Source organism: Anolis sagrei, chromosome X (assembly GCF_037176765.1).
Source record: "Anolis sagrei isolate rAnoSag1 chromosome X, rAnoSag1.mat, whole genome shotgun sequence".
NCBI lineage: Eukaryota > Metazoa > Chordata > Lepidosauria > Squamata > Dactyloidae > Anolis > Anolis sagrei.
The window spans coordinates 50,191,433-50,213,922 of record NC_090034.1 but is presented as its reverse complement, the minus strand read 5'-3'; the positions used below and the strand labels follow the sequence as shown (position 1 = coordinate 50,213,922).

The 22,490-nt window shown below is 40.8% G+C and overlaps 2 protein-coding genes across 3 annotated transcripts; one reads left to right on the top strand and one right to left on the bottom strand.

Moving 5' to 3' along the window:
• Nucleotides 1–263: 263 nt before the first annotated feature.
• TEKTIP1 (tektin bundle interacting protein 1) lies at nucleotides 264–5,265 on the top strand. Its single transcript, XM_060785184.2, has 4 exons — nucleotides 264–1,691; nucleotides 3,503–3,732; nucleotides 4,408–4,533; nucleotides 5,096–5,265. Exons 1-4 carry the CDS (start codon nucleotides 1,594–1,596, stop codon nucleotides 5,239–5,241), a joined length of 600 nt encoding a protein of 199 aa, XP_060641167.2. The 5' UTR covers nucleotides 264–1,593; the 3' UTR covers nucleotides 5,242–5,265.
• A 907-nt stretch (nucleotides 5,266–6,172) lies between these two features.
• Nucleotides 6,173–20,779, bottom strand: LOC132781169 (GRAM domain-containing protein 2A-like). 2 transcript variants are annotated; one of them, XM_060785182.2, is made up of 13 exons: nucleotides 20,652–20,779; nucleotides 17,158–17,274; nucleotides 16,629–16,719; nucleotides 16,168–16,237; nucleotides 15,291–15,394; nucleotides 14,176–14,274; nucleotides 13,948–14,019; nucleotides 13,794–13,856; nucleotides 10,115–10,241; nucleotides 9,939–10,010; nucleotides 8,601–8,685; nucleotides 7,763–7,870; nucleotides 6,173–7,577 (listed from the first exon to the last, which is right to left on the bottom strand). In XM_060785182.2, the coding sequence occupies exons 1-13, from the start codon at nucleotides 20,681–20,683 to the stop codon at nucleotides 7,562–7,564; spliced, it is 1,056 nt and encodes a 351-aa protein (XP_060641165.2). In that variant the 5' UTR covers nucleotides 20,684–20,779; the 3' UTR covers nucleotides 6,173–7,561. The 2 variants fall into 2 exon arrangements, with proteins under 2 accessions (XP_060641165.2, XP_060641166.2); XM_060785183.2 differs by lacking the exon at nucleotides 20,652–20,779 and adding an exon at nucleotides 17,425–17,628.
• Nucleotides 20,780–22,490: the final 1,711 nt, after the last annotated feature.

Here is a 22,490-nt window from a genome sequence, read left to right as displayed (position 1 = left end):
ATACCTACAACTCCTATAAATCATGATGAATTCTCCCCAAACCTCTCCAGTATGTTCTGTTGCTGATCAATTCCTGTTTGCTGTGTGCCATAGAAAAGAATAGGAAAGGGTTATGGGAGCAATAGTGGGCGGGGTCATGCAAATTCCACACCAGTGGAGTGAGTAAGAAACACTGGGATGTCTGTCGTGGAGGAAACATGAAAATATAGGATGAAATGGTTGCCGTATGAAAGCCTTCACTTGGGTGGAGGGCAGTATGGTGGAGGACATTGTCAGGCGTCTTGGACATGTTCATGGCGCTCACTATAACCTGCAATGTCATTGGAGGGAGGGCCTTTGGTGTCTCCTGAGTAGTGGGGGCTATACCTGTTTGTGGGGCAGGAGCTTGTCTGTGTAAGTGGACACCCTAGCCACACATACACATATATTTTTTTCACTTTTATTATGTGTGTAGATGTTTGTTTATTTATTTATACCCTGCTTTATCTCTCCCAAAGGAGACTAAAAGCGATTATATACAATGACATATCAAAATAGTTTGTAGCACTGTTTGTCACTTTGTGTCTCTGCAAAGCGGCATACCAATAATAATAATAATAATAATAATAATAATAATAATAATAATAATAAAAAGAGCTCAAACAGGTGCAAACTGGTTGATATGGGGTTCCCTGCTCAAATATGAGAATTGCTTTTCCATTCATTTCCTCCCTCGTCATCATGGGAGGGAGGAAGTGAATTTTTGGTCTCTGTTTATCTCCTGGATTTGACTGAAGTCAGATTGCAAAAAGAATAGGAGCAAACCACAAGGAACATCCACAAAAAGGTCTATCCAACCGCTTGAAAACCTCCAAAGAAGGTGAGTCTCTCCACTGTCTTCCATTGTTGAGCAACTCTTTTAAGAGCCACGACTTTCTTCCTAATGGAATAGAATATCGAAGTCGTTTCCGAATTACAAGGCATTTATCCACGAGCTTGGCTCCGTTTTGCCATTGCTGTCCTATGAGACCAATAAAAACAATAGCAAATCGGAGTCCTTTCTGACTTACAGGGCATTTCTCATCAAGTTTTCTTCCTTTTTCCATTGCCTTCCTATAAAGCCAGTAATAAGAGATCACAATAGCAAATTGGAGTTGTTTCTGACTTAACGGGCATTTCTTGGCAAGGTTTGTCCCTATGAATGGGACCCAAATAAAATTTATTTCTATGGCAGAGTGAGGATTCAAACTCAGATCTTGGTGGAGTTTGATACTGAAACCCGAACAGAGAATATTTGGAGGACAATGTTTCCCAAACCCCATCAAGGCAAGGGCTTACTTGACGGCTGGAAGGCCGCCCCCTCTCGTTCGTTCCCCATCTCCTCTCGTTGGTTTGAGGGGGTTTGGATCCCATTTCCCACCCTACATCCTGCACAAAACCCATCCTCCCCAAGGCTTGGGCTTGGCTGGGTTGCTAAGGGGATGGTTGCCGAGAGGTCTGTCTGGCAAACAATGCTCACCCAAGGAGGAGGGCATTTGCTCCTTCCTGTCTTGTCCAGCCAGAGGAAAGCCAGCTGCTCTTTCTCCCCCAAGCTGGCCTTGGTTGGGATGAACCATGGCGTATTCGGGGCTGAACTATCGGGATTTGGTCCTCGACCGGCCTTACGTCACTCCCAGCACCTTGGAGGCCTACTTCCCCACCCCACACTACAGGTAAGCTGCCAATTTCGTGTCGCGTCACATTGGGCGCCCGAGGCAGAAATCCGTCATTTTCCCAAACACCTTTCTTCATCGTGGTCTCTGTGAAATCTGAAATTCAGTTTCTTCTAATGGCACGTTTTCTTGGCAAGGTTGCCTTGAGTTTCTTGGCAAGGTTGTCTTAAAGGCTGAGAAAGTCACGCAATGGGCTCCCGTTGAGTGGGGATTTGAACCCAATTATGTTGGCTCTTATGGCCACTATTCTAAGTCTTTCATATATATATATGGTATGATACCCATATCCACAGATAGCAAACCCTGTGGAAACGAAGGCAAGGCTCAAATTATGTGGCCTCTTATGAGTCACATATATAGCATGACCCCCATATCTGAAGATTTAAAGCATAAATAATTGCAAACGAAGACAAGGTTCAAATTATGTTGCCTCTTGTGGTTGCCACTCTTAAGTCTTATTTATTTATTTATTTATTTGCAGTATTTGTATTTCGCCCTTCTCACCCCGCAGGGGACTCAGGGCGGATTACAATGCACATATATATGGCAAACATTCAATACCATAGACACACAACATATATAGATAGACACACAAAAGCTACTTAACATTCCAGCTTTTTGATGAGGGTATTCTGGTCACCAGGGGAGCTGTTGCTTCACTGTCCATTTGTGACACTGATGAAGCACTTCTTCATCCCATTCTTTGCATGTTTGCTGGAGATTTTTATCATATTGTAAATTAGTTAAATTAGCCTCCCCGCATAAGCGGTACCTAAATTTCCTACTTGACAGATGCAACTGTCTTTCAGGCTGCAAAGGTTGACAGCAAGCTACACAAATTGGTCGGAAGCTCACTTCAACCCAGGCTGGCTTTGAACTCATGACCTTTCGGTCACCAGTGATCTTAATGCAGCTGACTCCCAGCCAGCTGTGCCACAGTCTCAGTGCTAAGTCTTATAGAGTATTATAAGTCTTATAGAGTATGACCCCCGTATCCACAGATCGCAAACCCTATAGAAACGAAGGCAAAGCTCTAATTATGTTGCTTCTTATGGCCGCCATTCTAAGTCACATATAGAGTATGACCTCCATATCCGCAGCTACAAAACCCTATAGAAACAAAGGCAAGGCTCAAATTATGCTTCCTCTTATGGTTGCCATTCTAAGTCTCATGTATAGCATGGCCCCCATATCCACAGATAGCAAACCCTGTGGAAACGAAGGCAAGGCTCAAATTATGTTGCTTCTTATAGCCGCCATTCTAAGTCACATATAGAGTATGACCCCCCCCCCCCATATTTGCAGATAGCAAACCCTATGGTTGCCATTCTAAGTCGCATATGGAGTATGACCTCCCATATCTGCAAACTTAAAGCACAGATCATCACAAACTGGATGGAAACAAAGGCAAGGCTAAAATTACGTTGCCTCTCATGGCCACCATTCTAAGTTGCATATATAGTACGGCCCCCATATCCGCTGATAACAAACCCTATGGCCGCCATTCTAAGTCACATATAGAGTATGACCGCATATCCGCAGATAGCAAACCCTATGGAAACAAAGGCAAGGCTCAACTTACGTTGCCTTTTATAGCTACCATTCTAAGTCGCGTATAGAGTACGCAGCTCCATATCCGCAGATTTCAACCACAACAGCAAACCCTATTAGAACAGAGTCTTGAGAATGCTACAGGCTTGCTCTGGGGGGACCTAGAAAACAGGCCGATGTGTCCCATTCGAAGCATTTTGGGGAGCAAGGGATGATCATCACCCCAAACTCATCCACACTTTCTCCTCCCAATCCTGCAGCGATGAGTATTTGTCGGTGAGGGGTGCCCAGAACACCCCCGCCGTCAGCCAAGCCGTACGCTGGAAATGCACCCCAATGGGGCGGGACGCCATCCCCCAGACCTGGTACACGGGGCTGACGAACAGCCACAACCGCCAGGCCTGGTACACGCTGACCGACACCATCGGCCGGGAGCCCTACCACCGCTGGCAGAAGACCCACGCCAAGCGGGAGAAGGATCTGGCCCCAGGTAAGGATGGAAAGAGTCTCCATTCTAGATCTTGCATGGACGACTCCTAGGTCAATCTCAGTGTGTATGTGTTTTAGCAGACATGAGTCAGGGCAGCCAAAAAGGGCCGATTCCAGCCTGTGTCAATAGGATTCTAGTATCCAGATTGTGGGAATGGATGGATAGAAGGATGGATAGATATTGGATAGTTGGATGGATAGTTGGAAGGATATATGGTCAGATGGACGGATGGATGGGTTGATGGATAGTTGGATAGATAGTTGGATGGATGGATATTGACTAGATGGGTGGATAGTAGGATGAATAGTTGGATGGATGGATGGATGGATGTTGGATATATGGATGGATGGATGGAGTCCTGGATAGATGGCTGGATGGATATTGGATAGTTGGATGGATGGGTAGTTGGATAGATAGATGGATGAGTATTGGGTAGCTGGGTGGAAGGAGTTGCCAAGCCGATAGAGCTATACAGAGAGACATACACACATGTATGCATATATATATGTGTGTCCCACTGTGTTCTGTTTCAAGTCTTAGTACAAAGCTGATATAATTTTAGGATCTTAGAGTTGCTTTACAGTTGCCATTGCTTTCAATTCTACAAAACAGGAATGGTATTGGCCTTTCTAGCTGCAGCAGGATGCTCATAGGGATTGTGTCCTCTTTCCACAGCTTATTGGCAGCATTTGCAAGATAGCAGCTTTTACGACCCGATTGTGCCGGCCCAGACCTTGGATATGAATACACGTTGGGGGGCTTTTCTCTGGAGGGACAAGCCCATCCTTGGGAAAGAATACGGTAAGGAGCCAGATGGATGGATGCAATGAATGGGATTTTGGGGATTTTGGGATTCCATTAAGCTTCTGACACTAGCCCTCTTCCATTTCTCCCGTTGAGATATCAATGTATTGACGTCTTCTGATTGCATCTGAGTACTACAATATGTGGTTTGTAGGTTTTTTCAAAAAGGTTTAACTCAGCCAGTATTTTAAGTTGGCTCATGAAGTGTATGTGTACCAAGTGTAGTCCTGATCCATCAAACCCTGGAGGAGTCTTTGATGAACAAATGTACAAATATATCTTCCATTTGTCCTCTCTCCTTTTGATGTAGCCTTTCTATCTCTGTACTTCCCTCTTGTGGTCGTATCTGAATACTGCAATATGTGGCTCATAGTTCCCAAGACAAGTTTTTGAAAATAAGGCAACAAACCAAAGGAAGGATTAGTTTAAACCCAGCTAGCATTTTAAGTTGGATCACGAAGTGTAAGTGTACCAAGTTTGGTCCTGATACATAAAGCCCTTGAGGAGCCTTTGAGTAACAAACATATGTACTTAATGTTTGCATTTTCCCTCATTTCAGTTGTCAACCGCAACCGATGCACTGAGGACTTAAAAGGGAAGCCAGGATATGTTCCAAATTTGTGTTTCCACGTCCCGGAGTTCGCCCAAAAGGACTACCGCACTTGGAGGATGTTTAGTCACCAGCCCTCCACCAGGAACCAGTAAAGCCTTCTTTCTTCTCGGCACAAATGCATCCTCCTTTTTTGGGGTCTGAGACTTCTCTCTCACCTGTAATGGGTCCATATGCGGCTGGGATGCCATTGGGGCTTCCATTTGCTATGAAACGAGAAGGAAGGCCAAACGAGACTCTTTTCAAGAGTTCTTTCTAGGAAAAGTGTTGGGTTGTGTCTTAGAGACCTTACCAAGAAGGATCTTCAGGTTCATAGGGTTTAATAAGCGGAAACAACACATCCGAGGAAAGACAGACAGGTTTTCCTCTGCATCAACATTTCTTTTATTATTATTATTATTCTTTTATTTAAATAACACACAAAGGAATTCACGGTCAGTTCTCCGTCTCTCAACCCAACTCTTTAGAACCTGACCCCAATTGATATGCTTTTAAATAACTCATAGAATCCGCCCTCCTTCCTAACTCCACCCTTGATAGATTGCCAAGAGTCGATCCATATCTTTGATCTCCCCGATCCGGACCTTATATAACATCTTCATATAAAGTTGGGAGGATCTGGCCTTCCCTATTGATCTCCAAAAATAGATCTTGATGGGAATAGAGACGAAGAATGGATCACATATCTAGGGGGCAAAGGATCCGCTCCGGTTCTAGGCTTTAAAGGTATATTCCGGCATATAAGACGACTGGGCGTATAAGACGATCTCCAACTTTTCCAGTTAAAATATAGAGTTTGGGATATACTCACCGTGTAAAACTACCCCTCTTCCAACACACACCAAATAAAAATTTTAAAAGCATCAGATTTGATTTCAATATGGTAATTTTCCTATGATTGTACCTCCTTCTCTGCCTCTCAGATCTCACACATGCACACATGCACCGCTTCACTGCAGTCTTCAGGAGCGAAATCTGAGAGGCAGAGGAGGAGGTTCGGTAATAGGATACAAGGGTGGGCCAGATGGTGTGTTTTTATGGGCCCAGAGCCACTCTTATCTCTTTTTTCCATACCCCGGACGCCTGCAGCTTGCTCCACCCTTCACTTCCACCTTCCCGGTGAGGCGCCCCTTCACCTAACCATCGGGACCACATTAAGTCCACGAATCCTGATGAATGGATTTTCTTCTACCGTACTTGTACAGCATCGCCCTTAATGCTTTCATACAGTCACTGCATATGGCAGGGACGCGGCCATTGCCATTTTTGAGCTCCCCCCACAATATGCAGCAACCACAGTTTCTCCAATCCAGATTGGAAGTTTCAGCACCCGCACTATAAGACGACCCCCGGTGTATAAGACTACTCCCGCATATAAGGCAACTCCTGTGTATAAGACAACCCCTGACTTTTGAGAAGATTTTCTTGGGTTTAAAAGTAGTCTTATACGCCAGAGTATACGGTAGTTGTCCTCAGATCTTGGAAAGCTTTTCCAAAAATATAGAGGAATATATGTATATAAGTGTATATCTGTGTGTATAGCTCTATCTATCGGCTAGGCAACCTCATCTATTCAACCACCTATCCATCTACCAACCATCCATTCATCTATCCAACTATCTATCCATCCATCTATCTATCCTACTATCCATCCATCCAACTATCCATCTATCCAATATTCAACCAGCTATTCAAACAACCATCCATCCATCCATCCATTTACCTAACCATTCATCCCTCCATCCAACTATCCATCCATCCTTCTATCCATCCCTCCATCCAACTATCCATTCATCTACCCAACTATCTATCCATCCATACAACTATCAATTCAACCAACTATCCCAGCTTGGCAACTCTATCCATCCATCTACTTTTCCACCTTGAAGAGTTATTTGGAAACCCTCTTTTCTGATCTTGACCTTTCAAGTCAACCAAAAACTGGAATGGATTATTTGCCCCATTGACTGGAAAGTCGCTGTCATGGCTTTATATCTCTTTCGAAAATAAGGCAATGTTATTAACTGGCATTTCCATACAGAGGAGTGTACGGTCATCTCTGCCCGGTTATAAATAAATACTTCACTTACGCACAAGAAATACAGCAAAACACCATTAGAATCAAGGCATACTCTTCAAATGAAGCGGAGGACCTTCTACCAGGGAGGGCTTCAATGGTGTCAACCTGGTAGAAAGAAGCGAGACTGGATGATCTTTGGGGGTCCCTTCCAACCCTATGGCTATATGGATGTGGGCCTCTGCTTCTCCTTGAGATACTTAATACAGTAAGCGAACCTAGCAATACGACATCTGCGTTGACGGCAACATATTGTTTGGATATGATCTTTGGCGGTCAAGCGTCCAACTTCTGACCAGGAGGGAAGTGGACTTCAATGACAATGTGTCCCATCGCTCTCAGGTGGCTCTATACCTGTCAGGAAAGAGAAAGCTTCAAACTTGGGCAAAGATGGAAGAAGTCAATGGGGATTGATGGGACTTGTAAGCCGAGACTCAGGTGGACGAGTCTCATCTATTATTATTATTATTATTATTACAAGCCAGAAGTCCTGGTCTATTATTATTATTATTATTATTATTATTATTATTATGACTCACTGATCATGGCGGTCCAATTCGGGCCAGGCTCCCAGAGAGGTCAATTGTTTCTCCAGCTGGATGATGCGCAACCCGATGTAACTCGAGGACAGGAGCAAAGCCAACACTCTGCAACAACAAATAGAGATGCAAAATATAAATATTTATTAAAAATTAATTTCGATGGTTTGGTTCTATCCTAATCCATTCTATTCCTATTCTATTCTACTGCATCTACTGTATTGTGTATTATGTTATTGTGGATCCCATTACATTCTCTTGTTAATTGTATCTATTCCATTAACATTTATTCTGTTCTGTTCTAATCCCATTCAATTTCCTGTAGGAGAGGAAATAATAATCATCATCATCATCGTCATCTGTCATTCTGTCACTTTGAAGTAATCACATTAGAGAATAAATCCACTTAAAATCCGGTTTCTGCCTCCTGCAAAATTCTGGGGTTTGTAGTTTAGGGAGGAGCCTTTAACAGCCTCACTAAACTACAAACCCCAGAATTCTGCAGGAGGCAGAAACCGGGTTTTAAGTGGATTCATTCTCTCGTGTGATGAAGTGGTGAGTCTCCTGTAGGAGAGGAAAGCATGAGAATGATGATAATAATAATCTCTTGTTCTGTAGCTCTGAATCTCCTGTAGGAGAGGACAGCATAATCATCATCATCATCATCATCATCTCTCATTTTGTTGCTTTGAGTCTCTGATAGGGGAGGAAAGCATAATAATAATAATAATAATAATAATAATAATAATAATAATAAATCATTTTCACAATTATGAAGCCTGTTAGTTTATCATTTTGAGGTTATTCTATAAATTATTGCATTGAGTTTTCTGCTCACAAGACTAAATAGATGAGGATAATCGTATGGAGCGGGTTCGAATCCGCCGTTGGCCTTTGCGAGGTCTTTGTCGCCTCTTCTTTCCCTATAAAGAGAAAGGGAAATGTGTCGGCAGGACTACTATAAGCAGATAATATTTTCGGATTCAGAAAAAGCATTTGACAACATGCATTGGTCTTTGAGACTTACAGATAATAATAATAATAATAATAATAATAATAATAATAATAATCTTTATTCTTTATACCATCTCCCCAAAGGGGACTCGGAGCGGCTTACATGGGGCCAAGCCCGAACAAGAATTACAATATAACAATACAAATTGCAATAAAATAAACAACATAACATTAAGATATAAAACATCAAAGCATATAAAACAATATACACAGAACATAGGAACTAAACATAATGACAGAAAGACAAAGGGCGGGCCGCATGTACATAAAATGATTTTTTAAAAAACTCCGGGTGAGATAAGGGGGCAGAACTAATTGTAATGGAGAACTCATAGAGAGATAGGAATAATAATAATAATAATAATAATTTATATCCCACTTTTTTCTCTCCATAATGGAGACTCATAGCAGCTCACAATTGAAAGCATTACAATACAATTTAAAATATATAAATATTAAAACAGTATTATAATTCTATATTATTAGTAGTATTATATTTAATATATTATTATATTGCAATATTATTTATTATATATTTATTATTATATTGTATTATATTATAATAGTAGAAGTAGATATATAGTATACAATATATTATTAGTATATTATACTATTAGTATTCTATATTATAAGTAGTAGTATCATATATCATATCTAATATATTATTATAGCATAATATTAGGATTATATATTATATTATTAAATATTAGATTACAATATAATATTAGATTACAATATTAGTAGTAGTATTATATGTATAATAATATTATATGATTATATTACAATATATTATTAGTATAGCACAGTGTTTCTCAACCTTTGGGTCCCCAGGTATTTTGGCCTACAACTCCCAGAAGTCCTAACAGCTAGTAAACTGGCTGGGATTTTTGGGAGTTGTAGGCCAAAACACCTGAGGACCCACAGGTTGAGAACCACTGGTATAGCATAATATTAGTATTATATATTATATTGCAATATTATTAGTAATATTATATGCAATATATTAGTATTATAATAATACAATATTATTTCCATATATTACATTGTATTACATTACAATATTATTATTATTATTAATATTATATAGTATTTATATTATATTATTATATTATTCTATTATATTACAAGCTGTAGTATATTATTAGTATTCTATGTCACCTACCTCTGCTATTTGCAACCTCTTCTGGCAAATCGTTTGTCATTTGAGGTGGCATCACTGTCTCGTCTGGCTCATCTGCAAAATAAAAAGGCTTTTACTTGTATTCGTTGTCCCAGGAATTGGAACCAATTGTCATTGAGGGATCGAAACGAAATAAAATGAAGGCAGTGGATTCTCACCAAATTCTTCCAGAAGTGTTTCATGCTCTGGCAGGTTATCAGTTTCATGCTCCGGCAGGTTATCAGTTTCATGCTCTGGCAGGTTATCAGTTTCATGCTCCAGCAGGTTATCAGTTTCCTTGGACATCTGGAAAGGAAGAAGAAGAAAACGGGGCTGAAAACGAGTGTGATGCTTGTAAATCAGGCCAAAGAAACAGTTATAAGACCAAACTCAAACAAGCTGAAAAATTAAAGATATAATAATAATAATAATAATAATAATAATAATAATATATTACTCAAAGGGATTGTATTATACTACTAGTCTCCCAACCCCTGCCATTGTCCTCCCCAAACACCATACTGCTCGCCACCCAAGAAATGCTTTTATTCGGGGGCAATTTCATCCTACATGTTCTGTTGTTCCTCCAGAATGGACATCCCAGGGTTCCTTTCTACATTGTTGTGGAATTTGCATAACCCCACTCACTGCCTTTCCCTTAACCCTTTCCTACCCTTTCGTATGGCACACAGTAAACAGGAATAGATCAGCAACTGAACAAGAGGTTTGGGGGGAATTGACCTCGATTTATAGGAGTTGCAATTCACCTCCATCCAGAGAACACTGTGAACACAATCAACAGTAGCTCTGCACCACACTTAACACAGATGATGGGATTTGCAATTGTGCCGTCACACCCAGAGCCTATAACATTAAAACTAAGATGTGCTTTTCTCTTTATCTGGGTGAACCGCTGGGGGTCTTTCTTTGAAGCAATAACTCAATACTTTCAGCAACTGTATTGTCGAAGGCTTTCATGGCTGGAATCACTAGGTTCTTGTGGGTTTTTTTCGGGCTATAGGGCCATGTTCTAGAGGCATTCTCTCCTGACGTTTCGCCTGCATCTATGGCAAGCATCCTCAGAGGTAGTGAGGTCTGTTGGAATTAAGACAATGGGTTTATATATCTGTGGAATGGCTGGGGTGACGCAAAGAGCTCTTCTCTGCTGGAGCTAGGTGTGAATGTTTCAACTGACCACCTTCATTAGCATTTGAAGGCCTGGCTGATGTCAGTTGCTGTTTATTTCCAAAGTCCTTGGCCGACTTGGCACAGCTTGATAAAGTTAGAACACAAACAGTCAATTTGAGAAACCATAGAGATGTTCTTCCTTTCCCTTTTTCTTCAGTTACTGAGGCAACCTTTCTCCAAATGGTAGAAAAAATCCTGAGATATTTCACCCTAACCCTGAGCTGCTATGGTTAGAAAAAACAGGTCTTTCCCTATTTAAGCACAAGGTCAGTTTTGGAGATGAAGTAATGCTCAATAGTACTCAATAGCTATTTCTATTTCTCAATTACTCAGTTACTATCTCAGTATCTTAATATATATCTCTCTATAACTCAATAAGCTTCTCTTTATCTCTATAACTCAATATCTATCTATAACTCAATAGTACTCACAATGGGTTTTTCAGAGCTCCCTGCCTGACCAACAGCACATCCGAGGTTCTTTTCTCTACTGAAGAAAGCAGGGGAGATTCCAAAATGGAGATTTCAACCCCCAGGAAAAAGGGCGGACTCCAAACCCAAAGGGATACTTTCTAAACCAATAACTGCAGAGGGCCTGCAGCCTGGCTTTCCAGACTCTGATACTGTTTAACTTCCAGGGTGCTGCTGGGTCTATAGCAACCCTGGGAAAATGCAAAGGAATGCTATCCCATGCAGCTAAAAGACAATTCAAACCAAGCTCCTGGAAGATGGAACAGCAATACCTTCACTCACTTCTCAAGACCACTGCATCCCCCACAAATAATGGACCTGGACCCCTCATTACCACTTTACGTCCTGGTGCCATTTGGGGGAGGACGGACCACAAATGATGGGATTTGCACTACCTTCATCCATATCCAGGGACCACTGCGACCCCCATGAATGTCGGACCTGGACCAAACTTGCCACACAGACCATCCCCCATGATCCACTTTACATCTTGGTGCAGTTTGGGGGAGGATGGAACATGGATTATGGGATTTACAGTACCTTCAGCCACATCCAGACACTACTGGAACCCCCACAAATGATGGACTTGCACCAAACTTGCCACACACTCTCCATGATGTACTTTACATCGTAGTGAGATTTAGGAGAGGATAGACCAGGGATGATGGGACTTGCAGTATCTTCACTCATTTCCAGAAACCACTGCAACCCAAACGAATTATGCACCTGGACCAAATTTGGCACACAGACTCCTTATGATGCACTTTCTATCCTGGTGAGGGTTGGCGGAGAATGGACCACAGACAATGGGATTTGCAATACCTTCACTCACTTCCACAGACCATTGCAACCTTTCCAATTGACGGGCCTAGGCCAAACTCTGAACACTGACCATGAGATTGTTTACTATTGTGTTATGTACTGATGTTTTTAACCTGTTAACTGTTTGATTGTTTTTATGTATGTATGTATTTTTGACACAGGCATCGAATTGTGCCTTCCTTTGTAAGCCGCCCTGAGTCCCCCCTTGGGGGTGAGAAGGGCGGGGTATAAGTAACTGAAATAAATAAATAAAATAAATAAACTTGGAACACAAAAACCCCCCTGACCAACAGAACATACTGGAGGGGTTTGGGGAACTGACCCACCCATGTGGGAGTTATAGTTCACCCATCCAGAGCACTTTGAACCCCATCAATGATTAATCTCAACCACATCTCGAACACAGAACCCTGGTAACCAACAGAACATACTGGGGGGTGTTTGAGAGGGGACAACCTACCCACATGGGAGTTGTAGTTCAACCTGAACCCAGAAAGCATTCCAAAGCACCCAGTGGCAGATCTGGAACACATGTAGCAGAACCCTGATGGCCAACAGAACATACTGGAGTGGAGGAGTTGGGGTGGGAATGACCCACCCACATAGGAGTTGTAGTTTACTCTGCATCCAGAACACTCTGAACTCCCTCAATAACAGTTCTAGACCAAACTTGGCACACAGGCCCAACTGCGAATATAGGCATAGTTCGGGGGTGATTGCCCACGGAATCTGGGAGTTGTAGTTCACTTGCATCCAGAGAAACTGAGACCCCATCAACAATGGACCAGGACCAAACTTGGCACAGAGAAGCCCCATGACCAACTGAACATAATGCAGGGGTTTGTGGGAATTGAGCTTGATTTTGGGACCTGTAGTTCACCTGCATCCAGAGAGCACTGAACCCAGCCAACATCGGATCTGGACCAAACTTGGAACACAGACCCAACATGACCAACTGTAAATACTGGTACGGTTGGGGGGTGATTGTCCCTGGCATATGGGAGTTGTAGTTCACCCTTATCCAGAGAGCACTGAAGCCAGCCAATGATGGATCTAGACCAAACTTGACACACAGACCCAACACGGCCAGTTGTGCATACGGGCCTGGTTTGGGAAGGATTGACCCATGATTCTGGGAATTGTAGTTCACCCACATCCTTAAGCATTTTCTAATCGAAGCATTAATAAACAACAAAATCAAAGACTAGCTTTTTCCCCCTAATAAATTGTGTTAGTAATTAACTAAATGATATTATATAACATTCCAAAACAAAAAATGTCTTTTTCAAATAACCGAGCATCATCAGGTACCCAAGCTGGTAATATAATACAATCGTTTGAGCATCCTGTCCCATGAAACGCACCCAAAGACACTCACTAGAGATAGGAGGTTTTCGGAGCTGGCATAAGGCAAGATGGGGTTACTATTTTGGTCAGCATCCTAGGAAAAAGCAGAAAAGAAAGAAAGAAAAGCTTAGTCTCCAAGAAACACATTGGGAGTTGTAGTTTCCAACCCCAAATGCTTGTGTTACCTGGAGATGTTTGCAAACAGAGCGCAGCAACTGGTAGGTGCTTTCTCTGGACCGGAAAGATGAGAAAAGGAACTGGAGGAGAAAAGATCAATAATAATAATAATAAAAATAAATTGACTTTTTCCAATTATGGAATATTTCCAATGACAGTTGAGCCTCCCTTCTCCGAAATACTATAGTATTTAGGATTTTCTCCAATGCTGTATTGCAAAATTTTGGAGATCTCACCTTCTCTCCTTCCGTTGTGCGGATGCAAATGGCGTTGGGCACCAAGAGGGCTGTATTGGCTTTCTTAAGGACGCTAATGTTTGGCACTGGGATGATCACCTAAAACCGGAAAATAGCAAATTGTTGTTGTTGTTGTTGTTGTTATTATATAATGTATTATTATTTAATATAAGAATATAATTATAATTATTATAATTAAGTTTTATAAGCATATTGTTATTGTTATTGTTATTATTAGAGAATGTTTAGTAGTATTATTGCCAGTGAGGCCAATGTGCTAATGTCAATATTATCAATATTATTGTTATACAATATATTATTGTTATTGTTGGCTAATGTCAAAATTATTATTATACTCTATTATTATATATTGTAATAATGTGTTGTTGTTGTTGCCAGTGGGCAAATGTGCTAATGTCTATATTATTAGTATATTATTAGTATTAGTATTAGTATTAATATCATAATGCTGTTGCTCAGATGATCCACTGGAACTTATGCCACGAATACCATCTGCCTACAACAAAAAACTGGTGAGATCACAAGCCTGAAAAAGTTACAGAAAACGAACATGTCAAACTACTCTGGGACTTCCAAGTTCGGACTGACAGAGTTTTGGAGCATAAGACTCCTGACCTCATGATAGCTGAAAACAAAGTGTGGATCGTTGATGTTGCAATCTCAAGTGATAGCAGAATTCACAAGAAGCAACAGGAAAAGCTAACACAATATAAGGATTTAAAGATTGAACTGCAAAGACTCTGGCACAAGCCAGTCAAGGGGATCTCAGTGGTGATCAGCACACTTGGTGTAGAGCCTAAAGACCTTGGCCTGTACTTAAAAACAATTGGTGCTGACAAAAATTATCATCTGTCTGTTGCAAAAGGCCACCCTACTTGGTTCTGCACGCATTATTCGCCAATACATCACACAGTAATAGACACTTGGTAAGTGTCCAATGTGTGACCGAATACAAAAGCCAGCAGTGATCTTTTTTGCTGTGTACTCATCTTGTTGTATATGGTTATTGCCAGTGGGCCAATGTTCTGCTGCTGCTGCTGTTGTTAGTACCAGTAGACTAATGTGCTAATGTTGTTGTTGTTTTTGTTATCTACCTTTACTTCCCGCCGGATCATGCTGCAGTAGAAACAGATGTGATGCAGGGTGACATATAAGCGGCCATGGAAAGGGGCTTCACGCTGCCAGGCACAGGAAAAGGCTGCAGGAGACGATAATATCATTATCCTTATTTATTTATTGGGATTTATAGTTTTCTAAGGACACTTTCCCGGGGAAACTACAGATCCCACAGCACCAAGGATCGAGCTGCAATGGGTTCTGCCATTAGGGCAGAGCTTTCCAAGTAACTTCCTAAGGGGCGATAACAACAACAATATAATAATAATATGTTGAATGTTAATAATAATATAATAATATATAAATAGTACTAAAATATAATATAAATAGTAGTAATATTATATAACAGTATAGAAAATTATATAATAATATTATGTAAGTAATAATATAAAAATAATATTAATAAAATATAAATAATAATATATAAAAGAACAACAAAATAATTATAATATATAAAAGTATATAATAATGTAATATAAAATATAACACTACAATATGATATAATATAAATAATACTAATATATAAAATATTATTTATAATAATATATAATATAAATAATGGTAATATTTTAAAATAATATATAAAATTAATAATAAATAATATAAAATATTATGCAAAATATAATATGTACTAAATAATATTAATATATGTAGTAATATATAGTAATACATAATAATTAAATCAAATAATAAAATATAATATATTAATATAAAATCTAATAAATATATATACATTAAATCAAAATAATAAATAAATAAATAAATAAATAAATAAATATCATCATCATCCAGCAAGCAAGGCTTGTTTATAAAAACTTGTTGGGAAAAATCATGAGACTGGAGGAAATGCCTTACTTTCTATCAGCTCCTCATCTTCAGAGAGGTCTCCAAACACACGGTGGAAGTTTATGGCATGTTTCATCAGCTTTGGAAAATGGAGAAACAGTCCAGTTATCAATTTTATATTTTGTCTTATATAACATTAGAAAGCCGGCGTTACCTCCACATATGCCAATGTACCTATCATCATCATCATCACTATTATAGATGGGCCAATGGGCCAGCATCAGTATTATTATGAGAATGGCCACTGGGCCAATGTGCAAACATTAATATTATTATGCGAATAGTCAATAAGCCAATGTGCAAACACTGATATTATTATTATTATTATTATTATTATTATTATTATTATTATTGGCAAACATTGATATAGTGTAGATCCTATATGCCCTAAAGACACTTTATTTTGGGTGCTAAGCCAGGCCGGCCCTGGCTAGAATTTGGATAGGAGTCTGCCGACAGCTGAAACTTACATTGGAGATGGTTGGCTCTGAATTCCGGTGACGGATCAAAACCGCTTCCTTGTCTCCCTCTTTCAGAAAAGACGGATCGTACGTCTTTGACCTGAAAAGCGGAGACCAATTGGATTAGGTATATATATGTATACGTATATGTATATATGTGTATATATTAGGGTCACAATGGACAGTCTTTGATAGCGAGATTGTGAGATGCCGAATCTCCAGAAGTTAGATTCAATAATGTGGGTTACATTACAGAGACGGAGGGCGATTAACCCATTATAATGAGGAGACAGGTTGGATTAGAGACATACACACACACACACATACATATTAGAGTCACAATGGATAGAGTCTTCGATGGTGAGACTGCAAGATTCCAAAATGCTGTAAATTCTGGAAGTTTAATTCATTAATGTGTGCGACGGAGAACGATCCTGTCAACCCATTATTATAATTCGTTGTCCACCAAATAAACATCTACCCCAACCTCATACCCAAATGGGGACAATGGGAGTTGTAGTCCGACTCAATCACTCACCGGGACAAAGGTGGACGGGGCCCATTGCGAAATCCCTCTTCCAAGCTTTGGGATTTTATTTGCTCTGACATCTTTCTTTTGCTCTTCCTTGGTTTTCCGGGCGGATCGGAGACGAAGCTACAGAGAAACGAGACCCGGTTAACGGGGTGGAGTGGCCCTCCTTCACTCCGGGACTTCGACTGAGGTGGAATCATCCATACAAGTCACTGCTTGTCGTGCCAACGATGCCGGGAATTGTTGGCCAAAGTCCCGTACCAGCATACTTACGTACTTAATTTCGACTCCTGTTCCATTCTCTTAACCCTTTTCCCCCGATGCTAACTATTAGGACCTTTTGCCCAGAACACTATGTCATAGAGTTATAAATTATCATTTCCTAATTGGTTCTATCATTAAAAACATGGGAAAGTTTATTAAACTGCAAAAAACTTCTTTTTTTTTACGGGAGAGACATCCTGCAGAACCATCCCAAACAAGGGTTGGGACTGGGAAAAAGCCAGTCGGATCGGTTCCACATTCCAGGATCCTCCGCCCACAGTTCCCCTTTTATCTGCTTTCTTCTGGACTTCCTGGGTGTGAGAAGCATTACAATTGTTCAATGGGCTTAATAAAGCATATGCTTCAGGACTCCAGTTCCCACCATCCCCAGATATCGAAACACCTGGGGATGATGGGATATGTATTCCTTGCCGAAGGCATGCCGTCACCATCATCCCCCTTATTACATCAACTCCTCTTTTTGGGGACTTTGATTCTCATCATTCCCAGATATCAAGATACTGGACGCCAATGGGATATGTAGTCATACTCAAGGCACGTCCTCGCCATCGCCTTCCCTACGCTGACTTCTCTTTCAGGACTCTGATTTCCATCATCCCCAGATATCAAGAGGCTCAATGGGCTATGTAGTCCTTGCCAAAGGCACACCCCTGTCATTGTCTTACCTATATTGACTCCTCTTTTAGGACTCAGTTTCCCATTATCCCCAAATATCAAGATAAGTGGGGGTAATGGGCTATGTAGTCCTTGCCAAAGGCACACCCCATCATCCTCAGATATAGAGATACCTGGAACCAATGAGCTATGTAGTCTTCACCAAAGGCACATCATCACCATCATCTTCCTTATATTAACTCCTCTTTTGGGAATCTGGTTCCCATCATCCCCAGATATCGAGGTACCTGGGGGGCGATAGACTATGTAGTCCTCACCAAAGGCACATCCTCTTCATTTCCCGACAATTCCTCTTTTGGACTTTCACCCCAACCTCCCCCTCAAAATCCAAATGGCTGGGGATGATGGGCTGTGTAGTTCTACCTGCTTTTCCCATCATTCCCAATGATGATGGGAAAGGTAGTCCAAAGAGATGGTGTTTGAGCAAAATCAAACCCTTGCTAACCCTTCTTTAATCTGGAAAAGGTCCAGGATCCCATCATTCTCAGACCATCATGAGGATGATAGGAAATGCAGTCCAAGGGGGAGGCCTTTCCCAATGTTGTTGTTGTTGTTTATTGTTTATGTTTGATGTTTTATAGTGCACTGATTTTAATCTATTATTATATGTATTATTTTTATTATGTGTTCTGTTTTATACTTTGTGAGGCATTGAATTTTGCCATTTACTGTGAACTGCTTTGAGTCCCACTTGGGGTAGAGGAAAGCAGTAAATAAATAAATAAATAAATAAAATTATGAAGCTTATTTTTATATTTCAATAGGTAGGAGTTCAACACCCATCATCCCTAGGCAAGGGGATGATGGGAAATGCAGCCCAAAAAGGAGATTTCATGAATACTCCAAATAATGACTTCTCATGATTGTTATTTGGCCTATTTTGATTAAGTAAACATTAACTTAGGTTCACAGCACCCATCATCAACAGCAGATGGGGATGATGGGAAAGACAGTCTCCCCCGGCTGTCATAACTACGATCCAGCCTGTCAATAATCCAAGAAATACGTCAAATCCCCATTTCTCCCTGGCAACCGGGGATGCAGATCTATTTCTGGCATTGCCAACTGTTCTGTATTTTCTCTGAATTGATTCAGTTTCCTTTGGTCTCTGGCCTGATATCCTAGTTAGTGGGAATAAAATGGCCATAAAACAAGTATTTTTATGGGTCCACAAGACCTTGATGCAGGAGCATGAAAGGCAGCGGCTCAACAGGGAGGCGAATTCTAATCCTACCAAAAAGATTAGCGATTCCTTTGGCATGAAAGCCTGGATAAAGGGCCCAAGAGGACGATTGAAGTAGATAGATAGATAGATGGATGGATGGATGGATGGATGGATAAGTAGATGGGTAGATAGATAGATAGATAGATAGATAGATAGATAGATAGATAGACAGATACATACGAAGGTAGATAGGTAGATCTACAGGTAAGTAGATAGGTTGATATACAGATACATACATACATACATACATACATACATACATACATACATAGACAATTAGGTAGGTAGGTGAACAGGTAGATAGATAGTTTTATAGAAAGGCAGATAAGTCAAAAAACAGGTAGATAGAAAGGCAGACAGGTAGAAAAACAAGTATATAGGCACAAGTAGGTAGATGGAAAGGTAGGTAGGTAGAAAGGCAGATAGGTAGATAGATACTGGTAGATAGAAAGGTAGGTAGATGGATAGGTACACAGGTAGGTAGGTAGACGGATAAATAGAAAGGTAGGTAGACAGAAGTGTATAGATAGACACAGGTAGGTAGGTATACGGGTGGATAGAAAGGCAGATAGGTAGATAAACAGGTAGATAGGAACAGGTAGGTAGGTAGAAAGGCAGGTAGGTAGATAAACAGGTAGATAGGCACAGGTAGGTAGGTAGAAAGGCAGGTAGGTAGACACAGGTAGATAGAAAGGTAGATAGATGGATAGGTACACAGGTAGGTAGGTAAATAGAAAGGAAGATAGGTAGGTAGATATGCATGTAGATAGAAAAGTAAATATATGGGTAAATAAGGTTGATGGACTGGTAGAAAGACAGGTAGATAGACATAAGTAGGTAGACAGGTAGATAGAAAGGTAGTTAGGTAGATAGGTAGGTAAAAAGCCAGGTAGGTAGGTAGAAAGGTACATAGACAGGTAGATAGAAAGGTAGGTAGAAAGGTGGATAGGTAGGTAGGTAGATATACATGTAGATAGAAAAGTTAATATACAGTTAGATAAAAAGGTTAACTGGCAGATAGACAGGAAGATAGAAAGACAGATAGAAAGATAGATAGAAAAGCAGATCTACCTACCTACCTACCTACCTACCTACCTACTGCACCCCTAACCTGTCCATGCCTCCAAGATTAAAATTGGTCAAATAATAATCATGAGAGTTGTTATTATTTGGCATACTCATGGAACACCGTGCTAGGAAAAAGCCATTGGAAGGAGAGGAAAAGAATAAAGGAACCAAGCACATAAATATAGGGAAGGAAAGACAGCACATTCCTGGAGTAGGGTCCCAGGGAGGAAAGGGCAAGGGGACTCACAGCTCGGTGGGCCTGCCCTTGCTGGGCTCCATGGCTGGGAAGAAGGCCTCTTTGGCTCTTCCGCTCCGTTCTCTTCCTCCTTCTCTTTCTTTCCTTCTTCCTTTCTTTCTCGGTGGTTTGGATCCAGGGTCCAAAGGTCTTCTTGCCGGGATCTCACCTGCGGGAGGTACGCCACCAGGAAGGAGGTGGAGGAGGAGGCTCTGCCAAGCCCAAGTTGCCTGGAGACCGACTCACATCTTTCACAGTTTCTAGGGAGACAGGCAGCAGGAGGCGGATTCCTCCTTCCCAGGAAATGATGATCACGATGCCTCCCCAGATAGGGACCCCAAAGGCCTCTCTAGCCCATGGACTCAGGGGGAAAGCAGCAGGAAGCAGAAATTGTGGACAGGTAGATAGAAAGGTAGATAAACAGGTACTTAGATAGACAGGAGGAAAGAAAGAAAGAAAGAAAGAAAGAAAGAAAGAAAGAAAGAAAGAAAGGAAGGAAGACAAAAAGAGGTAGATTGACAGATTGGTAGATAGACAGGTAGATAAAAAGGTAGCTAGATGGATAGATAGATAGATAGATAGATAGATAGGCAGACTGACAGACAGACAGAAAGGTAGATAGATATACAGGTAGGTAGGTAGGTAGGTAGGTAGGTAGAGACAGGTAGATAGGTAGAAAGAAATAGAGAGGTAGAGAGGTAGATAGATAGATAGATAGATAGATAGATAGATAGATAGATAGGTAGATAGGTAGATAGGTAGATAAACAGGTAGACAGGTAGACAGGTAGAAAGATAGACAGGTAGAAAGACAGATAGGTAAGTAGAAAGGTAGATGGGTAGATAGAAAAATGGACAGGTAGGTAGATAGACAGATAGGTAGATGGACAGATAGATAGGTGGACAGGTAGGTAAATAGACAGGTAGATAGATATACAGGTATACAGGTAGGTAGGTAGATATACAAGTAGATAGATAGAAAGGTAGATAGACAGACAGGTAGGCAAATAGAAATATACATAGCAGAAAGGTAGATAGAACAGTAGATAGATAGGTAGGTAGATATATAGAAAGGTAGATAGGTAGATCGGTAATGGAAAGTTAGGTAGGTAGACAGGTAAATAGACAGAACAGTAGATAGAAAGATAGATAGGCAGACAGATAGACAGGTAGATAGGGAATAGAAAGTAGATAGACAGGTAGATAGAAAAGTAGACAGGAAGGTTGATAGAAAGGTAGTCATAATGGGTAGATAGGCAGACAGACAGGTAGGTAGGTAGATAGGTAGGTAGGCAGGTAGATAGAAAGGTGGTCAGGTAGATAACTGAAAAATCTTTTAATTTTTCAGTCCTGTGATGCTGAGAGAGTGTGACTTGCCCAAGGGGCTTAAATTGGAAAAAAAATGCCTACAAATCAGTGGATGAGCAGATCTTTCTGAAACTCAGCAGGAATGATGCCCTCCTCATGTTCAGTCACCAGGGAGAAATACACGAGGATACCTCTTTTGTTTGTTTTTTAAAAAACATTTTATTTGTAATAACTTTAGAAAATGGCAGGAATGAAGCCAAATGGTGGGTGGGAATAAACCTCAGAAGGCAAAATGATGGCTGTGTGTTCTCTCAGGAGGCAAAATGGCGGCCATGCGTTCCCCTCAGGAGCCAAAATGGCAAGAAGGAGGCAAAATGGCAGCTGTGTGTTCCCCTCAGGAAGCCAAATTGTAGGAAACAAACAAAATGGCAGCCATGTCTTCCCTTCAGGAGGCAAAACGGCAGGAAGGAGACAAAATTATGGGTGGAAGTTTTAAGGAGGCAAAATGGCGGCCATGAGGTCCCTTCAGAAGGCAAAATTGTGG

What these genes read in the sequence shown, in the direction of transcription:
- LOC132781169 (XM_060785182.2), bottom strand. Translation starts at nt 20,683, where the DNA reads ATGGAGCCCAGCAAGGGCAGGCCCACCGAGCT. An exon ending in AAGGGCAGGCCCACCGAGCT is followed by an intron (nt 17,275 to 20,651) that starts GTGAGTCCCCTT and finishes GTTTCTCTGTAG; the next exon opens with CTTCGTCTCCGATCCGCCCG. An exon ending in CTGTTTGCAAACATCTCCAG is followed by an intron (nt 13,857 to 13,947) that starts GTAACACAAGCA and finishes GCTTTTTCCTAG; the next exon opens with GATGCTGACCAAAATAGTAA.
- TEKTIP1 (XM_060785184.2), top strand. Translation starts at nt 1,594, where the DNA reads ATGGCGTATTCGGGGCTGAACTATCGGGATTTGGTCCTCGACCGGCCT. An exon ending in GGAGAAGGATCTGGCCCCAG is followed by an intron (nt 3,733 to 4,407) that starts GTAAGGATGGAA and finishes CTCTTTCCACAG; the next exon opens with CTTATTGGCAGCATTTGCAA. An exon ending in CATCCTTGGGAAAGAATACG is followed by an intron (nt 4,534 to 5,095) that starts GTAAGGAGCCAG and finishes CCCTCATTTCAG; the next exon opens with TTGTCAACCGCAACCGATGC.